Source organism: Nicotiana sylvestris, chromosome 8 (genome assembly GCF_000393655.2).
Source record: "Nicotiana sylvestris chromosome 8, ASM39365v2, whole genome shotgun sequence".
Classification (NCBI taxonomy): domain Eukaryota; kingdom Viridiplantae; phylum Streptophyta; class Magnoliopsida; order Solanales; family Solanaceae; genus Nicotiana; species Nicotiana sylvestris.
This window is the reverse complement of record NC_091064.1, coordinates 202256452-202269256: the sequence shown is the minus strand read 5'-3', so window position 1 is coordinate 202269256 and position 12805 is coordinate 202256452. Positions and strand designations below refer to the sequence as shown.

Genomic DNA, 12805 nt, shown 5'->3' with positions numbered 1-12805 from the left:
TCAAATATTCAAGAATCAAGAATGGTTGTTCAAGATCTATAAACGAACTTGATTGTCGGCATATTATTGAATTTGGCACACATAATACATTGATATGCCTATTTTTTTTCCTTCTTATTCTTTCCTCGATACAGAGCTCATAGTCACCCCAAAAATAACAAAATTGCTCATCTGGCTATACTTTAACTTAAGAGCAACATCCACTTCTCAAACTTTGCAGTAACCTCAGGTACCAATTTCTTATAAGGAACCAAAATGCAAGAATCATGAATAGGGGTGGATCCTTTAACTTATAATTAATAAATATTGCATTATTATTGAGAAAGAGCCACAGAGTCATACCAGCAAAACAAAGAAAATTGATTGCAATTTATGTCCAAGAAGAAGAGTCATTGCTTTGATTCTTTTGAAACCTTAATTTTAAAAATTTGGGAAAGAAGAACCTTCTGAAAAGTGGAACTTTTTGATCTGTTAAATCTTTGTGAAGACCAAGAAAATAAGAAAGAAGCCTCAACTTTTTATAATTATTAAAAAGCCCCACAAGAAGTATATAATGAAGAATAATATTAATTAGGTAGGTCCTCATATTTTAAGGATAAAAAACGGTCCTCTTTAAATGAAAAGGGGCAAAAGAAGTCCAAAAGTAACAAAAAAGTCAAACAGTAACTTAAATAAAAATGCAATAAAAATTATAAACATAGAGCAATCCACAATCAGTATTTTAAGATAATGAGAGGTTTAATTAATCAAGAACAATCAATTCTAACCTCTTTTGACAAGAAGTCTGAAAAAATTAAAAGTGATTATCGAGTTCGGTTGAATGCTTCGATTGATGTGGCAAGATTTCTTTTAAAACAAGGAATGTCTTTCCGGGGCCACGATGAAGGTGAAACTTCTACTAAAAGAGGAAACTTTGTAGAACTATTACAATGGTATGCAAATAGGTTTGATGAAGTGAAAAAAAGTTGTGCTACAAAGTGCTCCACAAAATAACATGATGATTGCTCCAAATATCCAAAAAGTGATCGTGAATGCTTGTGCGAAAGAAATAATGAAAGCAATAGTTGAAGATTTGAATGGAGATTATTTTAGAATTTTGGTTGATGAATCTAAGGACGTCTCTCATAAGGAACAAATGGCTCTTGTTCTGCGGTATGTCAACAAAGAAGGCAAAATTATTGAGTGATTCCTTAGTATTGTTCATGTTAAATAAACAACATCATCGTCATATCTATGATTTGCTTTTAGAGCACTCATTGAGTCCATCTCAAATACAGAGACAAGGTTATGATGGAGCTAGTAACATGCAAGGAAAAATAAATGGTCTTAAAACTTTAATTCTGAAAAATAATCCTTCGGCATATTGTATACATTGCTTTTCCCATCAATTGCAATTGACTCTTGTAGCCGTTGCAAAAAAACATTGTGATGTAGATTAATTTTTTGATATTGTTACTAATGTCTTGAATATTGTTAGAAGTTCTTTTAAGCGTAGGGATATGCTTCGAGAGGATCAGGCAAAAAAATTAGAGGAGCTACAAGTGCTTGGTGAAGTTCATACAGGAAGTGGACTAAATCAAGAACTTGGACTCCAAAGGCCAGGTGATACTCGATGGGGTTCTCATTTTAATACAGTGTGTAACTTTATTACATTATTCTCGTCTATCATTAATGTACTTGAGTTTCTTGCAAGTGAGAGTGCAAATTATCTAGAGAGATCAATGGCAAAAAGTTTAGTGAATGACATAAGATCTTTTGAGTTTGTGCATATGATGCACTTGATGTTAAAATTATTGGCAATTATAAATAATTTGAATATGGCTTTGCAAAGAAAAGATCAGGATATTGTAAATGCTATGAAGCTTGTTGGTTTCGCCAAGAGGCAATTGCAAGGGATGAGAGAATCTAAATGGGAATCTTTGATAAATGATGCCTCTTCATTTTGTGCCAAGCATGATATTGTGATCCCTGAAATGGGTAAGAACTATCATCTTGGAAAGTCAAAGCGTAGGAGTTCAAGTGTTACATATTCTCATCATTTGCGTGTCGAAAGTTTTTAATACTGTTATTAATTTGCAACTTTCAGAGCTTAACAGTCATTTTGATGCGGTGAATAGTAATCTACTTCTTGGTATGGCTAGTTTGAGTCTGGATAATTCTTTTGCAAATTATGATAAAGAAAGAATTATGAAACCTGCTACACTTTATCCTCACGAGTTTAGTGGTTCAAAGCTTGAAGATCTCAGTTACGAGCTTGACAACTATATTCTCTTTGTGAAAGAAGACAACGATTTCTTTAACTTGAAAGGACTTGGAGATCTTTCAGAAACACTAGTTGAAATAGATTTGTACAAGACATGGAGACTTGTTTTTTTGCTTGTGAAGTTAAGTCTGATATTGCATGTCGCTACTGCAATGGTAGAAAAAACTTTTTTTTCAATGAAGTACATCAAAAATGACTTGCGTAGCAGAATTGGTGATGAATTTTTGAATGACTGTTTAGTTTGTTATATAGAAGATGAAGTATTTGAAACTGTACCTAATGATGCGATTATTGATCGTTTTCAAAGCATGACAACCCGTAGGGTACAATTGTAATGGTGATATTTACTGAATATATATTATGTTAGATGGTTCGATACTTGCTATATATATATATATATATATTGTTCGTATTTTGTTCGGTTATTATTGTATAGTAACTTGAAGTATGTGCTAGACTTCTAAATTTTGAACCCATAAAGTTAAATATTTGGATCTGCCTCTGTCCTCGCTTTTGTGCCACAAAGCCTCACATCTGCGAGCTCTCAGTCCCAGCACTAGCCTGACTTCGCACCTGCGACATATCTTCTGCATCTGTGATCCACTAATCAGGCGCGGTATCGGACCCGCTAGACCTTCCGCATCCACGATCTTCAAATTATTTTAGATGCAATTCCTCTTTGTTCAACAATATATTTTATGTTTTCACGGCCAAGTAAACGTTTGGGTTATACCATATTGTTTTTTTTTTTCAAATAGAAAAAAATAGCCTAAATAATGAAGTACCAACCATAATTTTTATAAATTTGACCCAAAAAAGTTGATTTAAATAATTAATAAATTTAAAAGGGTAAAAACATATTTATTTTAAAAATGCCGTGTATATCACTTCTTTGGGATGATATCCCAGAGAGGCACATGCTATAAAATATCCAAGTGCACGGGTAATTTTGGATTCGTCATAGTCTATGTGTGCAATTAATAATTTGTATCAAATATAGGGATTTATTTTAGATATTATGACGTTTTTTCCGACGTGGTTGATATCACAACCTCATTTGACGTCAATGACCAAATTAAAGTTTTGCCAAAATAAGTCTGGCAAAGACACCATTTATAGTTAGTATACTTCTTTCTTGTCCCTTCCATACAACATGCTTTTGAAAATTAAAAATTATAATAATAAGTATTACTAGTCAAATCACAAATTACAAGATCATCCAACTGTGTAATTAATGAAATGAAAGAGAGAGAAAAAGCATGAGAAAGGAGATCAAATAGCACAGAAACCCTTAATTCAATGGGGGTAGATGAATTAAACTAAATTAAGGTAGCATAATCAAATAGGAAGAATATTCCTATGACGTGGACTGACCGAATAATACATGAGTTTATGGTGAAGCCCTTTCAATATTTCTTCGAGTTTGCAATTTAGCAACTGACCTACAGAGTAGAATATAGAAATGGAATAGAAAAGGGGACAAAGTGAGGGGAAAAGAACTGATGAATAAGACGATAATGTGAGAGGACCAAATATAGAACCATGTTATAAATATATTATATTATGGATGATCATTTAGTATTCCGTTGTAAATAAGCTTCCTGAAGAAGCTTATCCATATGGGACTCCACCGTAAATATGTTTATCTATTTAGTACTCTATTGGAAATAAGCTTCCTGAAGAAGCTTATCACTTCGGTACCCGGTTATGGATAAATATTACCCCCGATAGAAGATTATTCATACCGGGTATAATAAGCTTATCCTTTCAGTACCCAGTTATGGATAAACATTACCCCCGGTAGAAGATTATCCATATCGGGTATAATAAGCTTATCCTTTCAGTACTCCGTTATGGATAAACATTGCTCTCAGTAGAAGATTATCCATATCTGGTATAGTAGCAGCTTACACAGCAGCTTCCTTTCTTCTATAAATAGAAGAGATTTCAGTTCATTATGTACATCAGTTTGAATTCGAATAATATATCAGTTTCTCTTTATACTTGTCTTTACTTTACAGTCTTTATTTTATAACACGTTATCAGCACGAGACTCTGACATCTCGAGCAAATACTTTGAAAGTATTAGAGGTAAGAACTTTCTTTTCCTAAATAATGTCAAATCTTTCTAAACTTGAATTTGTAGCCCTGGATATATCGGGCAAAAGCTACATGTCTTGGGTGCTTGATGCTGAAATTCATCTTGATGCGATGGGTCTGGCAGACACCATCAAGGATAAAAATCAGGCATCAAACCAAGACCGTGCCAAAGCAATGATATTCCTACGCCATCACCTTGATGAGGGCCTGAAAATGGAATATCTCACTATTAAAGATCCAGTCATACTGTGGAATAATTTGAAAGATAGATATGACCACCTGAAGATGGTCGTTCTTCCACAGGCACGTTATGATTGGACTCATCTAAGGCTACAAGATTTTAAATCTATCAGTGAGTATAATTCTGCTATGTTCAGAATTATTTCCCAATTAAAATTATGTGGTGATAATATTACTGATCATGATATGTTGGAGAAAACTTTCACCACTTTTCATGCCTCGAATATGCTCCTGCAGCAGCAATATCGAGAGATGGGATTTAAAAAGTATTCTGAACTTATCTCACATCTTCTTATAGCAGAGCAACATAATGGGCTATTAATGAAAAATCATGAAAGCCGACCTATTGGTTCTTGTCCATTCCCTGAAGTGAATGAGACGAACTTCCACCAAGCTAAACGTGGAAGAGGTCGTGGCCCCAGTCGTGGTCATGGCCGTGGTCGGGGAAGAAACCCCAATCATGGTAATAATAATGCACCAAAGAAGCCTCCTCACCACCAGCAGTGGAAAAGGAAGGAACAAAAGCATGAAGCGGTGCAAGCGCCAAATGTAGAAAATGCATGCTATAGATGTGGAGGAAAAGGGCACTGGTCACGTACCTGTCGTACGCCAAAACACCTGGTTGAGCTTTATCAAGCCTCTCTGAAGAAGACAGAGAAAAATGCTGAAGCCAATTTTATTTCTGAAGATAATTTAGACTTCATGCATTTGGATTTAGCTGATTACTTTGCACTCCCAGAAGGAGAAACAAGTCATGTAATCGGTAGTGAATCTGTAGAAATGTAAATATTTTAATTTTTGTTGTTTGTAATAGATAGTATGGTTATGTAATTGTTGTACATAAATAAAAGTTATGCTTTGATAATGATGTTTACTATAATATATTTTATTTATGTTATTTTGAAGAATATGGATAACCCTCAAATTATGTTTGGATCAAAGACAAATCATGAAGATATTTGTGTTATTGATAGTGGAACAACTCATGCCATATTCAACGATCAGAAATACTTTTCTTATTTGCATAAGGAAAAAGCAAATGTTTCAACAATTTCTGGTAATATAAGTTTGATTGAAGGCTCCGGAAGAGCCATAATATTTCTGTCTAAGGGAACAAAACTTATTATAGACAATGCATTGTTCTCCTCCAAGTCCCGAAGAAACTTGTTGAGTTTTATAGATATCCGCCGAAATGGGTATCATGTTGAGACAATAGATGAAATGAACAGGGAATATCTTTGTATTACAAAGAATATTTCTGGCCAGAAATGCATTGTAGAAAAGTTACCAACTTTATCTTCTGGCTTATACTATTCAAAAATTAGTACAATTGAAGCACACTCTATCGTAAACCAGAAGTTTACGGATTCAAATACTTTTGTGCTTTGGCATGGCCGTTTGGGCCATCCCGGATCAATAATGATGAGACGAATTACTGAAAATTCGAGTGGGCATCCATTAAAGAACTTGAAGATTCTTACAAATGACGAATTTTCTTGTGATGCTTGTTATCAAGGAAAAATGATCACTAGACCATCACCAATGAAGGTTGGTATTGAATCCCCTGCCTTTTTAGAGCGTATACATGGGGATATATGTGGACCTATTCACCCACCAAGTGGGTTGTTTAGATATTTTATGGTCCTAATAGATGCATCTTCAAGATGGTCTCATGTGTGCCTACTATCATCTCGCAACCTGGCGTTTGCAAAGCTATTAGCCCAAATAATTCGATTAAGGGCACAATTCCCAGATTATCCTATAAAGGCTATTCGCCTTGATAATGCTGGAGAATTCTCATCTCAAGCTTTTGATGATTATTGTCTATCCGTTGGGATAAAAGTTGAACATCTTGTAGCTTATGTTCATACTCAAAATGGCCTTGCAGAGTCATTTATTAAACGCCTGCAATTGATAGCAAGACTACTACTTATGAAAACAAAATTGCCCACTACTGCTTGGGGCCATGCTATCTTGCATGTAGCATCACTTATCCATTTCAGACCGACACATTATAATAAATATTCTCCGTCACAATTAGTTTTTGGTCATGAACCAAATATTGCCCATCTACGAATTTTCGGATGTGCTGTATATGTGCCAGTAGCACCACCACAACGTAGTAAGATGGGACCACAAGAGAAGGATAAGAATATATGTTGGGTTTGAATCACCCTCTATTATTCGCTATCTTGAACCATTGACAGGAGATTTATTTACTGCTCGATTTGCAGATTGTCGGTTTGATGAAACAAATTTCCCACAATTAGGGGGAGAGAAAAAGGAAATCAAAAGAGAAATTGTGTGGAAAGTTTCATCATTATCTCACTTTGATCCCCGTACCCCTATATGTAATCAGGAGGTCCAGAAGATCATCCATTTACAGAATATAGCAAATCAAATGCCAGACGCATTTACTGATTTGAAAAGGATAACTAAGTCACATATCCCAGCAGAGAATGTGCCTATCCGAATTGATGTCCCAGTAGGACCATCTACTAGCATGAGAGCTAGTGAACCTAAAGCACGCCTGAAGCGTGGTAGGCCTTTGGGTTCTAAGGATCGAAATCCTCGAAAAAGAAAATCGACAAATGATCAAAACGATACTATGAAGGGATCCCCTGAAGAGACCCAAAATCTGATTAGTTCTGAGATTCCTGAAGAAATCAATGAACCTGAAGCTCATGTGAGTGAGGAACTTTTAATAAGTTCGAACGGTGATGGGATTAATTTAAATCGATTTGAAATAGTGGTGGATAATATTTTTGCATATAATGTTGCACTTAATATTATGCAAGATAGTGAGGATCTTGAACCTCGATCTGTCGAAGAATGTCGACAAAGATCTGATTGGCCAAAATGGCAAGAGGCAATTCAATCGGAATTGAAGTCACTTGCTAAAAGAGAGGTCTTTGGACCAGTAGTCCAAACACCTGCTGGTATAAAACCAGTTGGTCATAAATGGGTTTTTGTGCGAAAAAGGAATGATAAAAATGAAGTTGAAAGATACAAAGCTCGCCTTGTTGCACAAGGATTCTCACAACGACCTGGAGTCGATTTTGATGAAACATATTCACCTGTTATGGATGCCATAACATTTCGATATCTCATCAGTTTAGCACTACATGAAAAGCTTGAAATACATCTAATGGATGTAGTTACAGCTTATCTGTACGGTTCACTTGATAATGAAATTTATATGAAAATTCCTGAAGGATTTAAAATGCCTGAAGCAAAATCTCAGGAAATGTATTCAATCAGATTACAAAGATCTTTGTACGGTTTAAAGCAATCTGGGCGCATGTGGTATAATCGCCTTAGTGAATATTTGCTGAAAGAAGGTTACATAAATGATGTTATTTGTCCATGTATTTTTATAAAGAAAATGACATCAGAATTTGTTATACTTGCTGTTTATGTTGATGACATAAATCTTGTTGGAACTCCAGAAGAGCTCCAAAAGGCAATTGAATATCTTAAGAAAGAATTTGAGATGAAAGATCTTGGAAAGACAAAACTTTGTCTTGGTCTGCAAATTGAACATTTAGCAGACGGGATCTTTATCCATCAATCTGCCTATACAGAAAGGGTCTTAAAACGCTTTTACATGGACAAAGCGCACCCATTGAGTACACCAATGGTTGTTCGATCACTTGAAGTGAATAAGGATTTGTTCCGACCTCCAGAAGAGGACGAGGAACTCCTTGGTCCCGAAGTACCCTATCTCAGTGCAATTGGTGCACTAATGTATCTTGCTAATGCTACAAGGCCTGACATAGCATTTTCTGTTAATTTACTAGCAAGATATAGTTCTTCTCCTACACGGAGACATTGGAACGGGATTAAGCATATATTGCGATATTTAAAGGGAACTCTTGATATGGGTTTGTTTTATGCTAACAAAGATAGTGCAGACCTTGTTGGTTATGCAGATGCAGGTTATTTATCTGATCCCCATAAAGCTCGATCTCAAACCGGCTACGTATTTACATATGGAGGTACTATCATATCATGGCGCTCCACAAAGCAATCTATTGTTGCTACTTCTTCAAATCACGCTGAGATAATAGCTATTCATGAAGCAAGTAGGGAATGCGTATGGTTGAGATCAATAATTCATTTTATTCGAGAAAAATGTGGTTTGGAATGTGAGAAAAGACCCACAATTTTATACGAAGACAATGCTGCATGCATAGCCCAATTGAAGGGAGGATTTATAAAAGGAGATAGAACGAAGCACATTTCACCAAAATTATTCTACACACACGATCTTCAGAAAAGTGGTGACATTGATGTGCAACAAATCCGTTCAAGTGATAATCCAGCAGATTTATTCACTAAATCTTTGCCAACTTCAACTTTTGAGAAGATGGTATACAAGATTGGAATGCGGAGACTCAAATATTTGAAACAAGGTTTTCATCAGGGGAGTAAAATACGCGATGCACTCTTTTTCCCTTACTAAGGTTTTTTCCCATGGGATTTTCCTTATAAGGTTTTTAATGAGGCACCTAGCAATGCGTCTTACTAAATATGTGTACTCTTTTTCCTTCACTGGGATTTTTTCCCACGTGGTTTTTCCTAATAAGGTTTTAATGAGGCACATTATCTTTTAATGAACATCCAAGGGGGAGTGTTATAAATATATTATATTATGGATGTTCATTTAGTATTCCGTTGTAAATAAGCTTCCTGATGAAGCTTATCTATATGGGACTCCACCGTAAATATGTTTATCTATTTAGTACTCTATTGGAAATAACCTTCCTGAAGAAGCTTATCACTTCGGTACTCGGTTATGGATAAATATTACCCCCGGTAGAAGATTATCCATACCGGGTATAATAAGCTTATCCTTTCAGTACCCAGTTATGGATAAATATTACCCCGGTAGAAGATTATCCATACCGGGTATAATAAGCTTATCCTTTCAGTACCCAGTTATGGATAAACATTACCCCCGGTAGAAGATTATCCATATCGGGTATAATAAACTTATCCTTTCAGTACCCAGTTATGGATAAACATTACCCCGGTAGAAGATTATCCATATCTGGTATAGTAACAGCTTCCTTTCTTCTATAAATAGAAGAGATTTCAGTTCATTATGTACATCAGTTTGAATTCGAATAATATAACAGTTTCTCTCTATACTTGTCTTTACTTTACTGTCTTTATTTTATAACAAACCAACAATTATGACCATTTTAGCATAGTACGAAGAGAGGATACGGTCGTTTGAAGTAGAAATATTCAGCTGAAAATAATAGGAAAAGCAGTAAATGAGGTAACTTGCGACGGCCAAAGACATCTTTTTAGGGTGGATTTCAAAGGGAGATTTATCACTGCCTTGGTATTTGAGCTGTAGAATCTCAACCATTGTTGGGAAAATGAAGACAACAAGTATGTTTGGGCGATGAGAAGAAGAAGAAGAAGGGGAGATGAAGAATTACTGCTCATTTACTGACCCAAAATTGAGTTGGTCATTGGAGTTTTGGCTATGGAAGTACCTAGGAGAAATTGATCTTGTTCTTTCTACAGCCTCCGCCATTGAAATATTATATGCCTACGTAAACAAGAATCAGAAACTACAGACCCAAATTTTCAAACTACAATTGAAGTAAACATACAAGGTGTCGGCTAGCTAGATAGGCTGAATATATGTTATAGGGTGCATAGCATATAATAATGAGCGTGCAGGTATATATGTATATGCTATGGTGGAATATATATGTGCATGCAATATATAAACATAGTAAGAGGTGGATGTTTGGTTCACTAGGTCAACTGAACCCGAGACGTAGTGTAAATATATAGGGAAAATACATGAGGAGAGAAAGAGAGAATGGTGCATGCATGTATGTATCCAAACAAGTTAAGAAGGGAGTGATAATTTTTGGTAGTAGAGTGGAGAAGTGTAAGAGGGACGGGGCCCTGTTTCTAACTGAAGAAACAAAATCCACTATTATTGCCTCTGTCTACTTCTCAGATGACGAAACTTTGTGCAGTGCCTCTGCATAGCAGTTTCCAGCCTCTTCCCCACCATCTTAATTAGTGTCCATTTCTTCTGACAAAAATTTGCACCCACCACTAACCACCACAAATCCACTAGCTCCACCAAAGGAGTACTATACTTGAATTTTTTTTTTATTGAATTAAAGAACAACAAAGGAGGCTTACTAAAAGATCATTAATCATATCAATGTTGATTTAAGTGTCCGTTTCACAATCGTTTCATGGTCATGCACGTAAGCGGATTCAGGGCAGGTTCTGTGAATTCAGCTTAATCTATTATCCTCTGGCCTTTAGTCTTTTGATTAGAGTAGGGTTTGCAAAAGAGCAGAGCGTAACACGCTCACAAATTTATTTATAGTCGTGACTGTTGTCATAAACAACAACATTGAGACTTTCAGGAAAAAAACATTGGGAGGGCGATCCTTCCGGTGAGCTTACTGTACCCAAACAGACACAAGTGAACAAATAAACTATAGTGGAGCGCTTGAGAAAATAAAGAACTCGGCAAAACAATATTTTAATTAAAATAAGCCGAGAAAGGGTGCTTTCTAATATTTTAATTAAAAAAAGGTTGAACTATGTATAAATTACACTCATTTTGAATCCAATGATTCTAAATTCTTAATTAGCCGAGCAATGGCATAATCAGTGAGAGCAAAATAAAAAACAAGGAAGTCAGCGGAGAGGAGAATTCCTTCTCTAAACTATCAGTAGTTTTAATTCTTCATCCTTTTTATTTTGGGTGAATCTATAACCTGTCAAGCTCCTAATCACGCAAAGTACCCAGTTATTAAAATATTTTTAAAATCACATTTGCTTCATATTTTTGCAAAAAAAGAAAGATAAAAGCTTATAATGTAATGTACAGTGGTGTTTGGAGCCATACCTATCATATGACTGTTCCCTTATCCCTTTTATGTGGAAAATGATTATGACAATATCTGGTGCCCGGTCATCATATCCGCATGTACGTGTCCTCACCATCTGTGAGAGAATAGAAGGCAGAAGTTTAAAGTTTTGAAGTCAACAATTTCGCACGGCAACGAATCAAAAGAAGTGAAATTTTCCTAACAGTTCCATAGCACGCCGAAGATAAGTACAGATGTCTCCATACCGACCCGCTAGACTCTACTAAAACTGCTTGTAACTCACGATACCTATAAACTTTGAGTTCTAATACCAACTTGTCACGACCCAAATCTCCCGCCGTAAGACGTCGTGACATCACCTAGTTTCTATGACTAGATAAGCCTAACAAATTGCGGAAATAACAAAAATGGAAGTAAAAACTTAACAACTAATTGCAACAGATAATTAAATAACTGATAACAATGCCGCTTGGCATGGACAATAACCAACACTCTAGTAATACACAGTATTTCCAAAACCCGGAATATCATAAGTCACAAGCTACAGAAGGAAACTAGTATCTCTATACACCAGAGTCTAAGAAAAGAAGTACGGAAGGTAAATGGCATAGGGGGAATGGAGGGGACTCCGAGGTCTGCGAAAACGGCAGATATACCTTGAACTCTCCAAACTGTCATTGCTCTTTGATGACGTGACTGATAAGAGGCAACTGGATTTGCATACAAAACATGTGCAGAAGAGTAGCATGAGTACATCACAACGGTACCCAGTAAGTGCCAAGCCTAACCTCGATCGAGTAGTGACGAGGGCAGGTCAGGGCCCACTGGTATATAATAATAAAGCAGAAGAATATAGCAATATAATAAGAGACCAAAATTTAACTAAGAGGAAAACATAGGGAAATAACAGTGCAACACACAGGGATAAAATAGCAGGGGATCTCCCGAGGTACCGTCTCGTAGTCCCAAAAGTAAATATGCAAGGAGATCTCCCGAGGTACCGCCTCGTAGTCCCAAAAATAAATGTGCAAGGAGATCTCCCGAGGTACCGCCTCGTAGTCTCAAAAATAAATGTGCAAGGAGATTTCCTGAGGTACCACCTCGTAGTCTCAAAGTAAAGGTGTAGGGACACTACAAAAAGAACTGAAATTAGTTACGAATGTCGTCGCTAATCTGTCGCAAAATCGCCCGTAGTTAGTAGAATTTTTTGATAATCTGTTGCTAATCCATTGCTAAATGAGATTAGCGACAGATTTTTCTGTTTTGCTACAGAATTTGTCTGTCGCTAAAACCAGATTTTTTAGTAGTGGGAGATCTC

General features: G+C 36.0%; 1 protein-coding gene across 1 annotated transcript; it reads left to right on the top strand.

The window, feature by feature from the left end:
* Positions 1–994: 994 nt before the first annotated feature.
* LOC104247586 (uncharacterized) lies at positions 995–2598 on the top strand. The gene is made up of 3 exons (XM_009803641.2): positions 995–1152; positions 1478–1977; positions 2087–2598. Exons 1-3 carry the CDS (start codon positions 995–997, stop codon positions 2596–2598), a joined length of 1170 nt encoding a protein of 389 aa, XP_009801943.2.
* Positions 2599–12805: the final 10207 nt, after the last annotated feature.

What these genes read in the sequence shown, in the direction of transcription:
- LOC104247586 (XM_009803641.2), top strand. Translation starts at nt 995, where the DNA reads ATGATGATTGCTCCAAATATCCAAAAAGTGATCGTGAATGCTTGTGCG. An exon ending in CAAATGGCTCTTGTTCTGCG is followed by an intron (nt 1,153 to 1,477) that starts GTATGTCAACAA and finishes GAATATTGTTAG; the next exon opens with AAGTTCTTTTAAGCGTAGGG. An exon ending in TATTGTGATCCCTGAAATGG is followed by an intron (nt 1,978 to 2,086) that starts GTAAGAACTATC and finishes TGCAACTTTCAG; the next exon opens with AGCTTAACAGTCATTTTGAT.